The sequence below is a fragment of the Rhinopithecus bieti genome, unplaced genomic scaffold (genome assembly GCF_001698545.2).
Source record: "Rhinopithecus bieti isolate Rb0 unplaced genomic scaffold, ASM169854v2 scaffold_34818, whole genome shotgun sequence".
Classification (NCBI taxonomy): Eukaryota; Metazoa; Chordata; class Mammalia; order Primates; family Cercopithecidae; genus Rhinopithecus; species Rhinopithecus bieti.
In genome coordinates this window covers 1,735,964-1,755,661 of record NW_016815484.1, presented here as the reverse complement: position 1 = coordinate 1,755,661, position 19,698 = coordinate 1,735,964, and the positions used below count along the sequence as shown (strand labels likewise).

Below are 19,698 nucleotides of genomic sequence, written 5' to 3'. Positions count from 1 at the left end.
ATATATTATTTTAATGGCCTCATAAAGTTCCTCCTTTACAAACATTTTATTTCCATTTCTTTGATGTTGTAAATAATGTCATAAGCATCTTGTACTTGAACCTACTTTATATTAAATAATTTAAAATACATAAATCTCCAAAAGTGTATCTTGATCTTAGTGCATCTTTCCAATTTAGTTTATAAGATATTTTCAGTTTTCAATCCCATTTACCAATATATAAATAAATTTAAAATAATATTTTGCATATAATCTAAAAACATTATGGTAATATACATATTTTAAACTAATTTTTTGAAAATTTACAATAATAAATAATGTTATACATAATATTTAAAACAATATTTTGCCATTTTTGTGAGTTTTAAGTAGAACTTTGCAATTCATTTGATTTGGGTTTTAGGATAAATGAATATATGTCATATTTATTTGTCAATTATATTTCTTCAGTAAATTCCTTGTACATTTTCTTTGCCTGTCCTTCTTTGGGGTCCTGAGAAGTCTTTCCTCAATTTGTTTCAACCTTTTACATTATAAGGATCTGTATTAGTTTGCTAGGTGAAGATGGAATGCTATGAGCTGAATTGTGTCTCGTCAAAATTTGTGTTGAATTTCTAACCTCCAGTACCTCAGAATGTGACTGTATTTGGAGATAGGGCCTTTGAAAAAGATAATTAAGGAAAAATGCGGTCATATGGGTGGGTGGGCCTAATCCAGTATAACCTCTTAAAAAAGTGTAGATTAGGAGACAGACATACACATAGGAAGATATAGAAAATAGTCATATGTAAGGCAAGGAGAGAGACTTTGAAGAAAACAACCCTGCCAACACCTTGATCTTAGACTTCTGGCCTCCGGAGTTATGAAAAAGTAAATTTCTGTTATTTAAGCCACCCAGTCTGTGATATATGTTATAGTAGCCCTAGCAAACTACACACAGTGCCTTAACCTTTTTCTCACCGTACTTGTTGCAAATATTTTTTACTAACACATTATGTCACTTTTAATTTTAGGTATGTGGTTGGTTTTTTAGAGGTATAGAAGTTTTATCTCAAAACCTAGAAATTTTATGTTACTGTTTTAAATGTGTATGTATAAAATGCATTCTTTTAAATTTTAACTACTTGCAATACTGTACAAGACAGTAAAAACAAAAGAAAAACATTATTTGTACTCTTTGAAAGTCTGAAGCCTCTTTGTTCGTCATATCAAAATTTTAAGGAATGCCAGTATTGTAATATCAGCAGTGTTGCAATATCTGATAGCAGCTATTCTGGTCCTGTCTCCTATCCTATTCTATTTGGGACCTCCTCCCCTCCCCTTTTTTCCTGTAAAGAAAAAATTGGACAGGGAATTTTTATAGTTATCCTACCAACAGGGTAGTAAACTTCTATGATCAACTTTTTCTTAGGGACCATTCTTCTCATAGATATGATGTGTTATGTTGATCACTTTGGTTGCTTTATACTGTATGGTTACAGTGTTTATAACTTCATACTGAGAAAGAATATTAGCACTTTGGAGACCCTTCTTGGCCTTCAGTGTGAAATACATGATTTATCTTCTCTTTAATCCATTTCAGTTAGCCCCAATAAATCAATTAAGGATATTATACATAACTTTTAGGTAAAAGTCAATTCTCCAAACTCATACCTAAACAGGCATATATTCATCCAGGTGGGATCCATATAGCTAGTATTAGACCACCGCTCTCAATGAAAACTAGGAAAACCTGTTTGAAGGCAGCAGGCAGCTGCTCGGGCAACAATAAGTGCAGATGCCAGCCTTTCAGAAAAGGGAGAATCTTGTGCAAGTAAGCTGCTTCAACAACTTTTTCCCAGGGGACACTTGCTGATGTTAAGTGTGGGCAGGAAACAGGATCCAAGCGTTAGGCCCAGGAATACTGTTGCTGAAAGACAAAGAAAACAGCACAGAGGTTTTGGTGGAGTCCTAGGTGCATCAAGCATGAGGAGATTCTCCCCTCAATTCAGTTGTTTAATCCTGGGGGTACCTGGGATGAGAAACTTAAAACCTAAGTGGAAAATCTTTGAAAATCAAGAATGGAGTTTGCAAAACAAAATTAAATTTTCATCTGCCTTGGACGAGGTTTCTTAACAATAGGCTTTCAGTTGAAATTTCAGGTGGCAAGGAAAAGCAGAGGTAGGCCTGGTCTTACCAGGACAACCCCCTAATGTGGACTCACCACCATCTAGTGGCTTAACAGAAAGAAGGCTGAACCTTCTGTGGAGACAGATAACACCATCAAATCTTTGCAAGTTTTTAGATACAATCAAAGACTAAGGAGCCACCAAAGGACAGGATTATGTGACTAAAAGGGAAAACAGCTAATAACGGATCCAGAGATGATCCACATCATTCAGGTGTGTTAGATGAAACCTACTTTCAGTAACAACTATGTCATGAACATAGAGGATGTATGGAAGGAATTGATGTGAAATGAAGAATTTCATTAGCACATTGGAATGACTAAAAAGATTAAATGGAAATTCAAGAAGAGAATAATACAGTATCTAAATTTAAAAACTCATTAGATACATGTAATAGAAGATTAGACACATCAGAAAACAGGTTATAGAAAATATTCAACTGAAGCATTGAGATAAAAGAAAATGGAAAAAAACAAAAGAGGATTTACAGATTTGTGATACACATGAAAAGATCTGGCATACATTTAATTGAATTACCAGAAGGAGAGTTTGGACAGAAGTAGTTTTGAAAATATATTGTATAGAATTTTTCAAAACTGCAGAAATAGATCAACCCAGAGATTTAGGAAGTTTTGTTTACCCTAAGCAGAATAGCTACAAAGGAAACCACACCTAGAAACATTGTAATAAGATTGCTGGAAACCAAAGCTAAGGAAAGATGTCTTAAAAAGAGTCTGAGAGGCTGGGTGCTGTGACTCATGCCCTTAATGCCAGCACTTTGGGAGGCCAAGGCGGGCCGATCACCTGAGGTCGGGAGTTCGAGACCAGACTGACCAACATGGAGAAACCCCATCTCTACTAAAAATACAAAATTAGCCAGGCTTGGTGGCACGTCTGTAATCCCAGCTACTAGGGAGGCTGAGGCAGGAGAATCGCTTGAACGAGGGAGATGGAGGTTGTGGTAGGTGGAGGGTGCGGTGAGCCGAGATTGCGCCATTGCACTCCAGTCTGGGCAACAAGAGCGAAACTCCATCTTAAAAAAGGAATCTGGGCCCGGTGCGGTGGGTCAAGCCTGTAATCCCAGCACTTTGGGAGGCCGAGACGGGCGGATCACGAGGTCAGGAGATCGAGACCATCCTGGCTAACACGGTGAAACCCCGTCTCTACTAAAATACAAAACTAGCTGGGCGAGGTGGCGGGCGCCTGTAGTCCCAGCTACTCGGGAGGCTGAGGCAGGAGAATGGCGTAAACCCGGGAGGCGGAGCTTGCAGTGAGCTGAGATCTGGCCACTGCCCTCCAGTCCGGGCGACAGAGCCAGACTCCGCCTCAAAAAAAAAAAAAAAAAAAAAAAAAAGGAGTCTGAGAGGCCCAGTGCGGTGGCTCACGCCTGTAGTCCCAGCACTTTGGGAGGCTTAGGCAGGCAGGTTACCTAAGGTCAGGAGTTCGAGACCAGCCTGGCCAACATGGCGAAACTCCGTCTGTACTAAAAATACAAAAATTAGCCGGGCGTGGTGGCAGACACCTGTAATCCCAGTTACTCCGAAAGCTGAGGCAGGAGAATCGCTTGAACCTGGGAGGCAGAGGTTGCAGTGACTCAGATCGGGCCACTGCACTCCAGCTTGGGTGACAGAGTGAGACTCCGTCTCAAAAAAAAAAAAAAAAAAAAGAGTCTGAGAAATAAATGACATGACTTTCAAAAGAGTCAGCAATAACTCTCATGGCAGACTTCACAACTGAAACAATGGAAGCCATCTTGAAACTGTTGGAGGAAAATAGCAGCTAACCTAAACTTCTAAATATCCAGCAAAATATTCTTCAAACTTGAATGTTAAAAAAAAAAAAATCATTTCCAGAGAAATAAAAAACAAGAAAATCATTACCAGCAACCTGGTCTAAAATTAAATCAAAACACTAACAGAACAAGTCAACAGCAACAACAGAGTTCTTCAGGTAGAAGGAAGATATCCCATTAAGGAACCGTTAAAATGATGAATAATAAAATGGGCAAATATGTGAATAAATATAAATTGATATGGACTGTTCAATTGATAAATACTGTTCAAAAACAGTAATATGGTATAGGTTTTAAAAGATAGAAAAAACAGTTGTAAAGTGAAATGTGAGGGGAGAAAGTAAAATTACAGTGTGAGATTCTAGCATTATTGAGGACATTGTGATGTGATACTTTTTGTTAGATGAGTCAACAATGCATGTTGTAATCTTAGTAGTAGCCACTAAAAGAAGCATTTTTAAAACAGTAAATTATTGAGAAGGAAAATGGAGTAACAGAAAACAAATGAGTTTTTAAAAGGCAGGAAAGATAAAAGATTAAAGAAACTTAAAACTGGCAGGGCAAATGAGAAATAGTAAGATGATATAAATAAAGCTGCCTATTTGAACAGTAGAATCATAGTTTTCAAAATATTCCATAAAAATACCTTATTTTGCAGTGTAAACATATAATGTATATAAATATGTAAAATATACAACACATACATACTTGTTTTGTTTTTCTGACAGCTTCTTTGTGATATTGGCCACAGTGAAGAAAAACTGGGCTTTAACTATGAGGATATCATAATTTGGTAAGTGTAGTTCATTCCCCTCTCCCATCCCTTCCAGATTTTAGTAATTTTAAACTAGGAATAGAATAATACAGTACCTCATATTTGATTTCATAGAAACAGTTACTTGAACATTAGAAAACTTTAAGAGCTACAGTAGTTTTTTTTCTGTGAGTCTTTGTGATATTTTCTAATTACTAAATATGAGGAACCAAAGTGAATGTTCAAAAATACCTGGACTTCTAGAATTTAAACTTTTAAATTAAATCTGAAAGTTACAGACTAAATTTCTCTTATTTTTCCCAGGAACAAGAGGAACCTATAACTCTAGGTCTTACCTAAGAGAAAGTTGTGCTTACAACAGACTTGATTTGCCCATGCACACTAGTAGAGGCATGTTATATGGTTTTATAATTATCTTTTAGGTACTCTTAGGAATTAAAATTGATATAAAAGGTCTGTGCCTGCTATTGGTGTAAATTATTTTTATCATTGATTTAAACCAATGATTTTTGGGAGAGGTATGGAACAGGTAGGCAGAGAGAGGATATTTGATTATAGAGACACAAATGGTATAGCTTGAAAAAGGTGTATTTAATTTTCCGTTGTTTTATATAAACAACGGAAAATTAAATACAGAAGGTTAAGAACTCAATACAGAAGTACAGAAGGTAAGAACTCAATCACATTTTCTTGATTGGTAAGAATGTACTAAGGAGGCACAGATTTAAAAAAGCAACACTAAGTGAAATTGTATGGGTTGGAGTGAATAATTTTTATATATGTAGAATGCTCTTAGATAGAATTCCGTTCATGACTAGAATTTTTGCATATTTTGGCTGAGGAATAATTTGGTAATATAATTTTGTGTGTATTTGAAACCCGGGCAGCAAAACTTCTATTTTGTTTGTTTTCATACAGTTTGCGGTTAGCTTTATTAAATGAAGCAAAAGAAGTGCGAGCGGCAGGGCTACGAGCGCTTCGATATCTCATCCAAGACTCCAGTATTCTCCAGAAGGTGCTAAAATTGAAAGTGGACTATTTAATAGCTAGGTAAATTTCCTAGAGTTGTTTATATGTTTTGAAATTTTGTGTTGAGTTTTTAGCATGTCTACCATAAAGTGTACAGATTTTTACTCTAGTGTAACTTTGATGCATTTTGCATACACACACACACACACACACACACACACACAACCAAGTAACAAGATTTAGAACATTTTCAGCATCCCAGTAAAGCTCTGTTACATACTGCAATAAGTTGTAAACATTATTCTGACTTTTCCCATTGCACACTAGTTTTTCCTGTTCTTGAGCAGTGTGTGTTGGACGTATACAGTAATTACTCTTTTTTTCTCATTATTGTCTTTGAGATTCATCTATGTTTTTTATTTTGTTTTGTTTTGTTTTGTTTTGTTTTCTTGCTGTGTAACATTTCATTTTATAAATAGACCACAATTTATTCCATTCTGTTGAAGCTTTTCTGGGTTGTTTTCAGTGTTTGACTATTTGGAATAAAGTTGCCCTGAATATTCTTGTAGAAGGCTGCAAGAATATTCTTATAGAAGAAGAAATGCACTCATTTCTCTTATGTATATGTAGAACTAGAATTTCTGGGTTATAAGGTACATCTATGTTTAGCTTTAGTAGATATTGCTGAACAGTTTGCTAAATGATTGCACTGATTATACGTCTACTATTATGTATAGGAGTTTCAGTCTCCCCATATCCTCATCAACACTTGATATTTTCAGTTTTTGGTTATATCGTTTCTTGTGTGATTTTCATTGTGGGATCTCATTGTGGTTTTAACTTGTGTTCCCTGATGAGTGATGATGTTAAGCACTTTTCATTTGCTGGTTGAAAGTTTGGGTATCCTATCTTTTGCTCATTTGTAAATTGGATTATCTTTCTTGTTATGTAGGAATTCTTGATATCTTCTGGATGTGAGTCTTTACAGATGTATGTATTGAAAATGTATGCCTCTGCCATACATCTGCCATACATACAGATGTATGCCTCTGCCTTGCCTCTTCACTCTTTTAATGGGTCTTTGATGAACAAAAGTTCATAATTAGTGAAATCCAGAATGCTTTTTGGTCTATTTGGAAGAGATCTATGTTTTCTTTTAAAGGTTTTATTCCTTTATACGTGTTTAAGTCTTTGAACCATCTTACTTGATTTGATCTCATTTGATGGTTGTGTAAGGTATGAGATAGATGGCAAGTCATGATTCATTTTTATCTTTGTGAATATCCAATAAAATTAGCACCTTTTATTGAAAACATTTTCATTTCACGTCTAGAATTGTGTCACCTTTGTTGTAAATCAGGTAGTTCAGTAGCAATCTATTGTTGGGTTCTCTATCCTCTTTAGTTGGTATATTTGTCCTTGCACTGGTTTCTCAACTGTTTTAACTACTGCAGTTCTATAATATGTCTTGATACCTGTTAATGTGAGTCTAATTTTGCTTCTTCAAGACTATTTTGACTAATCTGGGTTCTGCATTTTCATATAAGTTTTAGAATAAGATAGTCCATATCCACATAACTTGCTGGGATTTTAGTAGGGATTGCATTAATGCTCTAGATTAATTTGGGGTGAATTTACATCTTAATATTGAATTTTCTAAACTTCTATTTATTGGAGACTTTGATTTCTGTCAACAGTATTGAGTAGTGTGTGTGTGTTTGTTTTTTGCAGAGGTCCTGAACATATTTATTCAGTTTATTCTAAGATATTTTGATGATAGTATTAATGTAATTTAAAACTTATTCTTTTCTGTTTTTGTTACTAATATACAAAAAAATTGGGGGGAGATATTGACCTCTTATTTAGTGATCTTGCCAAATTCACTTTTCAGTTCTGGTTGTTTGTAGATTACTTTGGATTTTCTGTGTGTATAAGCATTAATTATAGTGATGTCCATTTTATATCTTCCTTTCCAATCTTTTTCTTACCTTACTACATGAGTTAGAATATTGCACTGAATAGGAATGATACTAATGGACAAGTTTGTTTCGATCTTGAACTCAGGTGAAGAGCATTCAGTATTTCATCATTATTTATACTTTCTATAAGCTTTTACTAGATTTTCTTTATATGCCTGGTTTGCATTCTTTAAATAAACACCACTGTTTGTGATATATTGCCCTTTTCATATGTAACAATTTCCTTTGCTAATATTTTATAGATTTTTGCACCTATGTTCATGAGAGGTATTGACCTTTATTTTTCCATTTATCTGAAGTCTTTGTCTGATTTTAGTATTGGGAGTATGTATGTATGTTTTATAAAACAACTAGGGAAATGTGGCCTTGTTTTCATTTTACCTGGAAAATATATGTAAGATATGTATTTTTTTTTTTTTTTTTTTGTCCTACATGATTATAATTCATTAATGGATCTCTCTGGCTGGGTTTTCTTTTTCAGCCTGTTATAAAATTATAGACTCAATTATTTTTCACCTATATAGTACTTTCTGGCTTTTCTTTTTCTTGTTTCAGATTTTGAAGCTTTGTTTGTTACTTCATGTTTAGAAGTGCTAAATCTTCATATTGGGCTTAATCCTTTTATAATTATAAAATAACCCTCTTTATTCCTAGTAATACTTCTTTTATGAGTGTTCATGTCATCTAATAATACATTACCACCTTTCTTTTGCCTAGTGTTTGCATGGTATACCTTTTACTATCCTTTTACTTTCTTTTTTTGTTTTTACATTTAAGTGTCTCCCCTGTAAATATCATACCGTTTTTTCTTTTTTTTATATCTGGTTTGACCAACTTTGTCTTCTTACTGGAGTATTTAGACTATTTATGTCTAGTGGTTTATTATGTGCATGATTTATGGACTTTGTCTAATGTAATATTTTGTGTGTATTTATGAGTTTGTTTTCTCATTACTAGCTTCCTAATACTTGATTTTGTTTGCTATCTTGGTATTTCTATTCTATTTGTCACATATGTTCTTTGTTCTTGTATTTCTCATTTTTTTGCTTCATTTGAAATAACAGTTTTTTTCCTCTTTTAGTGTCTTGGCTACGAAGTCTTTCCTTCTTTTTAGTAGTTTTCCTAGAGATTGGAACATATATCCTTGATATATTTAGTTCTCCTAGTCATCTTTTGTCTGTAAATCCCTCTATTTTGCCTTCATGTTCAAAGGCTGTTTTCATTACCACTTATTTATTTTTCAGTGCTTTGGTTATTGTCTTCTGGATTTCTTTTTCTTCTTAATTTCTTTTTTTTAATAACAGTTGAACAATAAGTAGCTTCTCTTTCTTGTTATGTAGGAATTCTTGATGTCTTTGAGATTCTTTCGGATATATCTTTTTACCTCTGGCTGCTTTAAAGATTTTTTTTTTACTCTGTTGTATATTCTGCCCTATTGACTGGTACTCCATCTATACACATGTTGGATCTTTTCACTGTCCCACGTTTCTGATGCCGTTACTGTATTTTTCAACCTTTTGTTGTGGTTAATCTTGGTATTTCAATGTGCTTACTTTTCTACTTACCTGTTTATTAAAAACCTTTCATCCTGCTAGTACATGACTCATGAATTCTTAATTTCAGTTATTATTTTATTTATTTTAGGATTTTTTTTTTTCCCATTTGTTTGAGATGGAGTCTTGCTCTGTCGCCCAGGCTGGAGTGCAGTGGCGCTATCTCAGCTCATTGCAACCTCCCTCTTCTGGGTTCAAGTGATTCTCCTGCCTCTGCCTCCCGAGTAGCTGGGACTACCGGTGCGGCACCACCACGCCCGGCTGATTTTTTTCTATTTTAGTAGAGACAGGGTTGCACCGTGTTGCCCAGGCTGATCTCAAACTCCTGAGCTCCAGCAGTTCATCCGCCTCGCCCTCCCAAAGTGCTAGGATCACAGGCCTGAGCCACCGTGCCTGGCCTATTTTAGTTTTATTTAAAGATTTCAGGTCTCTGCTTTATTTCTTCATCTTTTCTTCTATTTTCTTTAGCATATTAGCCATAGTTATTTTGAAGTCCCCTCTGACAACTCCAAAATGCGAATCACCTGTATTCTATTTGTAGTGCCATTTTCTTTTCTTAGTTTTTGGTACTTGGCCCTTTGTTTGTTTTAAACCATGCCTCATATTGTCTGATAGAATGTGAACATTGGTATTTAAAATTATTGGGGCTGGGCTTGATGGCTCATGCCTATAATCCCAGCATTTTGGGAGGCCAAGGGAGGCAGATCACTTGAGGCCAGGAGTTCGAGACCAGCCTGGCCAACGTGGTGAAACCCCGACTTTATTAAGAAAACAAAAATTAGCCAGGCACGGTGGCATGTGCCTGTAATCCCAGCTACTCAGGAGGCTGAGGCACCAGCTCTGTCTCAAAAACAAAAAATCCAAACAAAAAAACGTAATTATTGTCTCAGGATCATGTTATTTGCATTTTAAGAGAGTTAAGTTTTGTTCTAGAATGTTGGTTTATTACACTGATTCTATTAAAGTTTGGTTTTAGATTTGCCTTTGCTCCTAGAAGTGGCTGTTTAGCATCTCAGAGGGGATATATTGAGCAGAATCTTTTCACCTTAACCAGTCTTGAACCCTAACCTATTTCTTAGAGTATTGTGTTTCTGCTGAAATCTATACTCTGTTGTTCCTTTGTTTCTTAGAGTGTAATTCTGCTTTTGCACAATGTAGATGTTGACAAGTGTCTTAGAGAGCACTGCATGCAGATTTTAGCTCATTTTCTTCTGTTTTCTTCTCTCAGGGATTTTATCCCTCGAGTCCCAGCTACTGTGGCTGCCCTGACGTTAAACCTCTGTCTTTTCAGAACTGCCTGATTTCTGCTTTCTGTTAGAACTCTGCCCATGAGGCCAGGGATTGACATTGATAAATGCACCCAGGGAACAAATGTGGTTAAATGTGGAGCTCCCTGTGCTTCTTTTTTCAGAGATTATTCTTCATTGCCCTTTTAACAGTTGTTTTATACTGTAAAGTATTTGTTTTTTTTAAATAACCTTTACGGTTATTTTTGGCAAGACAGTCAGAACCTCGCATCTCTGTCATGGCCAGGAATGGAGTTCTAAGTCCATTTGTATTTTAATAGAATTCCCTTAGATTAATTGTATTCAGATAGAATAAATGCTTTTTGAATCGCAGACTATCTATATATAAAGCATTGATTAGAATAATGAACTGTCTAAATAAAAATGCTCCTACATAAACAAAAGACTTTCAAAATTGGATAATTTAATACATTTTACAAAGAAATGTCAGTTTGGTGGTATTTGTTTGGACATCAATATTTGAAGTGAATTCAGAATTCTAATTATATTTTGGTGAGATAGAATTTTTATAGATAGTGCCTAATTTAGTTTAAGCCCCGGTCAAAATTGCAATTAAATGAAAAGAGCCTTGAACTATTTTCCTTTACAATTTTATAAAATGTCTGAATTTTATCAGAGATAAGTGAATTTTTTTAGTAGACTTTTAATACTTTATTATTCTTTCTTTATAAATAGATGTAGTCTTATAAATTACTTTCTATACTGTTCTTTCCTGAGGTTTTAAAATAAAAAATTGGTCTTTTAATTGACAGATATTTATCACTAGAGATGTATGGGTTAATTAAATAAATACATGTTGGTACTGAGAAATCATATACCAAAACTTTAATATACCATATTGACATTGTGAAAATGGGTTTCATCAAGCAGTATTATGATACAAAAAGTTGTTTAATAGAATTTCATCAATGATTAATATTTTGTGTATTGTTTAGGTGCATTGACATACAACAGAGCAACGAGGTAGAGAGGACACAAGCACTTCGATTAGTCAGAAAGGTATGCTCTATATGTGAGAGTAAAAGGCAAATTTATGCTTTTATGTTAATATTTACATTTTAGATTAGACTGTTTTGTGAAATCTTAATTAAGATTAAAGACTAAACTTTTATTAAACATTTTTATTAAAGTTATATATTAAATAAATTCATTAAACTTTGAGGTAAACAAATATTTTGTGGAATTATTCTATGTGATTGGGTATAGCTAGGACAATATTTCTTATAAAATGTTTATTGTGAAGAATATTTCTTCCTTTAATAGACATGTAAATGTAGTTACCGCTTTGATAAGTTACTGAAGAAAGAGGATTACTTGCTCCCCATCCTGATTTTCTCTTTATTGCATACTTAGAGTTTATAGTATTAAATGGAAGTCACAAATAGTTAGAAGTTCATTATTTTAAAGGTGAATTTGGATACAGTCTGTGGGCAGTTGCAATAAACAGTTCAGGCCCTTGTACAGGATAAAAGGTCACAGCCTAAAGTCCACAAGAGAGGGTGTTAAGGACAATCCATAATGCTTCTCATGAGAGGCCTTCAGGGAATGCTTTGTTGTTTTACTTGATAACCCTAATGGTGGAAGAAGAGAGTGAACTGAGAGTAAATTTGGTTGGGACACAGCCTGAGTGAGACAAGTATCCCTCATATTTCATCTTAATGTTCATGAGAATCATAAAGTATATGTTCATTTGCATAAAAAATCTAAAAATATTTACCAGTTGAATTTTTTAGTTCTTTTTTCCCTCTTCCTATCTCTCAATTCCATACAGGTTCCAAAATGGTATACTGTTCAATTTCTGTGTTAGCTAGGGTTCCCTCTTTTTTACTTTTCTTACAATTGTCTACCTTTTGGTTAGTAATAGTACTCACAGGTGAACAAGTAAATGGATGAATTAAGTCTTAAAAGAAGTTTGAAATTCTACTAAGAATGATACTGGAGATAGATTAGGAGACTTGAACTGTTACGCTAGGATTGTAATTTGACTTTTCAAATTCAGATTTTAAAATGTATGGTTTTATTTATACAATTCTTCCTTCTTCCATGACTGAGAATTCAGGATGAAACAAAATTTGTTTCAGAAGAACCTAGAACAATTTTTTCGTTATTTGGGTTATGTATGTCAGTATTTGTAATATTAGGAACTAAAATATATATTAATATATTTAAAATAATAAACACATTAATTACAAACATAAATAACATTTTAATGAAAACCATATTTTATTTTATTTTTTTCAATAATTTTTGGGGTACAGGTAGTTTTTGGTTACATGGAGACGTTATTTAGTGGTGATTGAGATTTTTGTGCCCCTGTCACCCAAGCAGTGTACACTGTACCCCATATGTAATCTTTTTATCCCTCACCTCCTCCCAAACTCCCCCCACCTCCAGTCCCCAAAGTTCATTATATCATTCATATGCCTTTGCGTCCTCATAGTTTAGCTCCCACTTAGAAGCAGGGAACATACAATATTTGGTTTTCCATTCCTGAGTTAATTTGACTTAGCATAATGGGCTCCGGCTCCATCTAAGTTGCTTCAAAAGACATTATTTCAATTGTTTATGGCTGAGTAATATTCCATATTGTATATGGAATATTCCATAGTGTATAATACCACATTTTCTTTATCCACTCATTGGTTGATGGGCACTTTGGAATGACTATATTTTCCAAAAATTAATGAGAAGAGGGCTATTGTTTTAGAGTTTTGCAACTCTCTTTAATTTTATCTTGATATACAAGTCATTTGGATTATCATATTTGCTTCTGCATTCAGTCTGTTTTAATAACACATGCGGTGGAGCCCCTGTAAAACTTGAGTACACACTTCTGAGAAGATAAGAGTGAAAAGGACAAATGATATCTTTGTATTACTATGCAGAATCTCTGAAAATATCTTAAGGACCCTCAGAATTTCCTGGTCTACACTTTGAGCATCACTGCTGTAGAGATTGCTGTCAGAAGAGAAGACAATTTCAAATGGATTCAGATAATTAAATTCAATTTTGGATATTTTAGTAAATGTTTTACTTCAATTTTGTATTTTGCAAAAGTTAAAATTTAAAGTAGCTCAGGTCTTAATTGCTCAAAAATAATTTATTAGCAGCATAACAAAAATATCATTTCATTTGGGTGTCTTCTGAGATGCAGAGTAGTTGACTCATATACCATTTGTGAATCCTAGAACAGGAAAATTGCTGATATTTGGTGGTGGAATATAGAATCAGAGGAAGAATTGTGGCACAGGACTTTTCCTTGGTTTACGCTAAAAGAATTACAGTGAGAGCATATTTGCCGAACGAACAGTGGCCTCTATTGGCCAGAGAAACTATAATTTCATTAGTGCTTTTAGCATCTGAAGCACCCCCCCCCCCTTTTTTTTTTTAAAAAAGTAAAACCTTGGCAGCTGTACTACAGGTTGAGTATTCCTTTTCCACAATGCTTGGGACCTGAAGTTATTTCCCATTTTGGATTTTTTGGGGTTTTGGAATATTTGTGTGTATACGAGAAGATATCTTGTGAATGAGAAGACTTAAATCTAAACACAGAATTTATTTATGCTTCGTATTCACTTTGTACACATATCCTGAAGTTAATTTTGTATAATTTTTTTTTTTTTTGAGACGGAGTCTCGCTCTGTCACCCATGCTGGAGTGCAGTGGCGCCATCTCGGCTCACTGCAAGCTCCACCTCCCGGGTTCATGCCATTATCCTGCCTCAGCCTCCCCAGTAGCTGGGACTGCAGGTGCCCACCACCACACCCAGCTAATTTTTTTTTTTTATTTTTGTTTTAGTAGAGACGGGGTTTCACCATGTTAGCCGGGATGGTTTTAATCTCCCGACCTCGTGATCTGCCTGCCTCGGCCTCCCAAAGTGCTGGGATTATAGGCATGAGCCACTACACCCAGCCAATTTTGTGTAATATTTTTAAGAATTTTGTGCATGAAACAAAGTTTATGTACATTGAACCATCAGAAAGCAAAATTTTCAGATGCTGAATTTTCTACTTCTGGCTCATGTCAGTGCTCAGAAAGTTTGTGATTTTGGAGCATTTTGGATTTTTGGATTAGGGATGCTCAACCTGCAGTAGAAATTAATGTTTAATATTATAATTACTATATCACTGAATTTTTTTGTATGCATTCCCAAAAGTTAAAATTTGTAATAAAACTATTAGTCTATTATATTTTAAAAGATAAGGAAAACATTTTTTGCTTTAGGATAACTTACGCTATGAATAATTAAGGAATTCTTATGTTACTTTTTCTCTTATTTTACTCATCTCATTCATTTGGAAATGTTCTGTCTGCTTTTTTCTTTTCCATGTCTCTGATTTCCCCCTTCCAATGCAGGCAGCTCTTTTGTGGCTTTATTTCTCTCATTTTTAATGTAATTTTTCCACTAGTCAGTTGTTACTATTCTTTTCTTAATCTTAGTTAAATTCTACTTGCCGTCTACCTAATTTGAACTGTCTTTTTTTCATATATAATTTCTTTATTCATGTAATAAGGAATTAATACCACAAACTTTTTACATTTGGAAGAGATTCATTGACTGGAATCTCATGCCCTTGATACGTAGCAAGATAGTGGCAAAGCCAGAGCAAGAACCCTCTTCTCCGAAATTTCCAAACCTACATTGGCCCATGAGTTTGAAGTTCAACCTGCCTACTTTGGCCTTCAGAGCCCAGTTTTGGTCCAGCCAACCATTTCTATCTGACATGTCTTATGCCACCATGTGTAGGCAAACTACCCACCACTACTACCACAATTGTTACTTCCTTCCTACTCTTTTCATGTTCAGCCCTTCTCACCTTACATTGATCTTCTAGTCTCAGCTCAAATATTAGATATACCCCTTAGGTAACTCAGTGCTTCTCTAATTCCTTTGTGTCAGTTCCACAAATATATTACCTAGTCAGGATCTTCAATTTGTTTTATATGTCTGTCCTGTCATGCCAGAAGAGATTATTAAACTTTTACAGTTTTAACAGTGACTGCATTCTATGGCTTCTCCCTTATTGAGCATTCACTGGTTTATGAAGAAAGAATTCTCTGATTTGCACACAGTTTAAGGTTTCTTTGCATATATTTCCTGGAAAATAAGAAGAGTGATTTTATTTGTAAAAATTTTATGTATCTATTTCATAGCACAATGTGGTGAATTAAGTATATGTTTACTAGACACAAGATTTATGTAGAATTTTATACTTGAAACTTTAGAAATTATCTGTTCATACGTATCTTCATTTTACGAATGAGGAAGTTGAGGCACAGAGAGGCTTGGTTTAGCCAAGGTAGCATAGTTTATTATAGCAGACTTAAGTCTAAAAACCATTTTGCCTGGTTTTTCAGCAAAATATTTTACAGAATATATTACATGCATTTTGCTGTTTGGAGAAATTTTCTTACAAGCTCCTTATAAGAATAGTAATAGATCAGAAAGTATTAAAAAATAACTTAATGTCATAAAATGTTAGAATTCTTTCACCCAGGAAGATCGATTTCCTATACTTCTATACCTCCTTCCTTCTCCCTTTCTTTCTCTCCTTTTCAGTTAATTGAAAAAAACTGACTTAGAAATGAATATGAAAGCTTTTGTAGATTCTACAATTATTGGAGATATGTTTGTTTTATGGTTGTAGAACTGCTGTATAATTTCAGGTGAACTTTGTAATATGTCTTTAAAATACTGCTTAAATGACAAACCACTTACAACTACTAATCAAACAGATATTTCTTTTGATCTTCTATAAGACTTACTTGTGTATCTTTTGTTTAGTTATATTGCATCCTTTGATTGTTTCGTCACATAAGTTTTATTTTATCAATAGAACAATAAATCTAGTAACATCTGGGTCAGATTAATTTTCTCTAATATTTTGTTACCATACAAACAAAATATTTTATTTTATTTCCACTCCAGGAACCTGCCATTTTGAATTACTTAATTTGCAAAATAGTCTTTATTTGCTAAACAATAGTTAGCTACATAATTTTCTGTTTTCCAAATCAAAGACATATGTTACCTATTTTCAGTATTCCAAATGTTATTGCCGGTTAGATCTTTCATTTAATGTGAGATTCATCCAAAGTTTTATTACAAGATATTTCCATCAGGATTTTTGAAATATTTAAAATAGATTGGGGTAATGAACTCTGCTTTCTGGTATAGCAACAAGTGATTGATGGGGAAGGTGACTAGAGAGTAAGGAGATCATTAGATATCTATTGCAGTAGTCAGAGTGAGAGTGAGGGCCCAAGTTAATCAGTTAATTTGATGAGGAGAGGGGAGTAGAGGTAAAGATGTTATGGAAGTAAATTGGTAGGACTTGGTGATGATGGTATATGGAGAGATGGTCAGGATCGTAAAAGTACAGTAGTATATTGACTACTATTGTCACCTCTGGTTTACTTTGTCTAGGTACTGAAAAACTGTTTAAGATTTAGTCCCTATTCTAGAATAATTTAAAATCTCAGAAACATTTGGTCAATGAATTTATAGTCTGTAAGAAAAAATCTAACACATTTTCCATAGTAATGGCTATTAACATTTGTTGCATCAATTATTAGTTATATTAATATTTTGAAATATCCATAAGAAGCAGAAGATTAAAATTGGTACCTAGATCTTATTCTGGATCTTATTCTGTGTTATTAACTATTTCGGTTTGGACAAAATAGGCTTAAGAAATGTATTACTAAAGTAACTTCTTTTTCTGATTCCTTCTGTTACAGATGATTACTGTGAATGCTTCCTTGTTTCCTAGTTCTGTAACCAACTCATTAATTGCAGTTGGAAATGATGGACTTCAAGAAAGAGACAGAATGGTCCGAGCATGCATTGCCATTATCTGTGAACTAGGTCAGAATTTTTTTCAAGTAACAAAAATGTAATATTTTAGAAAGGATATCTAACATTTGATATATATGTATTTTATTATACTTTAAGTTCTGGGATACATGTGCAGAATGTGTAGGTTTGTTACATAGGTATACACGTGCCATGGTGGTTTGCTGTACCCATCAACTTGTCATATACATTAGGTATTTCTAATGCTATCCCTCCCCTAACCCCCCGACAGGCCCCGGTGTGTGATGTTCCCCTCCCTGTGCTCATATGTTCTCATTGTTCAACTCCCACTTATGAGTGAGAACATACAGTGTTTAGTTTTCTGCCCCTGTGTTATTTTGCTGAGAATGATAGTTTCCAGCTTCATCCATGTCCCTGCAAATGACATGAACTCTCATCCTTTTTTAATGGCTGCATAGTATTCCATGGTATATATGTGCCACGTTTTCTTTATCCAGTCTGTCATTGATGGGCATTTGGGGTGGTTCCAAACCTTTTCTATTGTGAACAGTGCTGCAATAAACATGTGTGCATGTGCATGTGTCTTTATAGTACAATGAGTTGTAAATATACCCAATAATGGGATTGCTGGGTCAAATGGTATTTCTGGTTCTAGATACTTGAGGAATCGCCACACTCTTCTTCCACAATGGTTGAACTAATTTACACTCCCACCAACAGTGTGAAAGTGTTCCTATTTCTTCATATCCTCTCTAGCATCTATTGGTTCCTGATTTTTTAATGATTGCCATTCTAACTGGGGTGAGATGGTATTTCATTGTGGTTTTGATTTGCATTTCTTTAATGATCAGTGGTGATGAGCTTTTTTTCATATGTTTGTTGGCCACATAAATGTCTTCTTTTGAGAAGTGTCCGTTCATATCCTTTGCCCACTTTTTGATGGGGTTGTCTTTTACTTGTAAATTTAAGTTCCTTGTAGATTCTGGATATTAGTCCTTTGTCAGATGGATAGATTGCAAAAAATTTTTCCCATTCTGTAGGTTGCCTGTTGACTCTTTTACTGTGCAAAAGCTCTTTAGTTTAATTAGATCCCATTTATCAATTTTGGCTTTTGTTGCCATTGATTTTGGTGTTTTAGTCATGAAGTCTTTGCCCATCCCTATGTCTTGAATGGCATTACCTAGGTTTTCTTCTAGGGCTTTTATGGTTTTAGGTCTTTAATCCATCTCGATTTAATTTTTGTGTAAGTTGTGAAAAGGGGTCCAGTTTCATTTTCTGCATATGGCTAACCGGTTTTCCTAACACCAGTTTTAAATAGGGAATCCTTTCCCCATTGCTTATTTTTGTCAGGTTTGTCAAAAATCAGATGGTTGTAGATGTGTGACGTTATTTCTGAGGGCTCTGTTCTGTTCTATTGGTCTGTATATTTGTTTTGGTACCAGTACCATGCTATTTTGGTTACTGTAGCCTTGTAGTATAGTTTGAAGTCAGGTGGCGTGATGCTTCCAGCTTTATTCTTTTTGTTTAGGATTATCTTGGCTATATGGGGTCTTTTTTGGTTCCATATGAAATTTAAAGTAGTTTTTTCCAATTCTGTGAAGAAAGTCAGTGGTAGCTTGATGGGGATAGCATTGAATCTATAAATTGATTTGGGCAGTATGGTCAATTTCACGATACTGATTCTTCCTATCCATGAACGTGGAATGTTCTTCCATTTGTTTGTGTTCTCTCTTATTTCCTTGAGCAGTGGTTTGTAGTTCTCCTTGAAGAGTCCTTCACCTCCCTTGCAAGTTGTATTCCTAGGCATTTTATTCTCTTTGTAGCAATTGTTAATGGGAGTTCACTCATGATTTGGCTCTCTGTTTGTCTGTTATTGGTGTATAGGAATGCTTGTGATTTTTGCACATTGATTTTATATCCTGAGACTTTGGAAGGAGACCCATCTCACGTGCAAAGACACACATAAGCTCAAAATAAAGGAATGGGGGAATATTTACCAAGCAAATGGAAAGCAAAAGAAGCATGGGTTGCAGTCCTAGTCTCTGATAAAATAGACTTTAAACCAGCAAAGATCAGAAACGACAAAGAAGGGCATTACATAATGGTAAAGGGATCCAAGCAACAAGAAGAGCTAACTATGCTAAATATATATGCAACCAATATAGGAGCACCCAGATTCATAAAGCAAGTTCTTAGAGACCTACAAAGAGACTTAGACTCCCACACAACAATAGTGGGAGACTTTAACTCTCCACTAGACCACTAGCCAGACTAATAAAGAAGAAAAGAGAGAAGAATCAAATAGATGCAAAAAAAAAAAAAAAAAAAAAAAAAAAGG

At 34.5% G+C, this 19,698-nt stretch overlaps 1 protein-coding gene across 4 annotated transcripts in view; it reads left to right on the top strand.

The window, feature by feature from the left end:
• The window catches only part of RICTOR (RPTOR independent companion of MTOR complex 2), a 131,514-nt gene that overhangs the window by 62,819 nt on the left and 48,997 nt on the right, over window positions 1-19,698 (top strand). For all 4 annotated transcript variants that reach the window (XM_017853180.1, XM_017853179.1, XM_017853181.1 and 1 more), the window contains 4 exons: window positions 4,689-4,753; window positions 5,654-5,785; window positions 11,479-11,542; window positions 17,285-17,411. In XM_017853180.1, coding sequence (XP_017708669.1) covers window positions 4,689-4,753; window positions 5,654-5,785; window positions 11,479-11,542; window positions 17,285-17,411 — 388 coding nt within the window. The remainder of the gene's footprint in view (window positions 1-4,688; window positions 4,754-5,653; window positions 5,786-11,478; window positions 11,543-17,284; window positions 17,412-19,698) is intronic.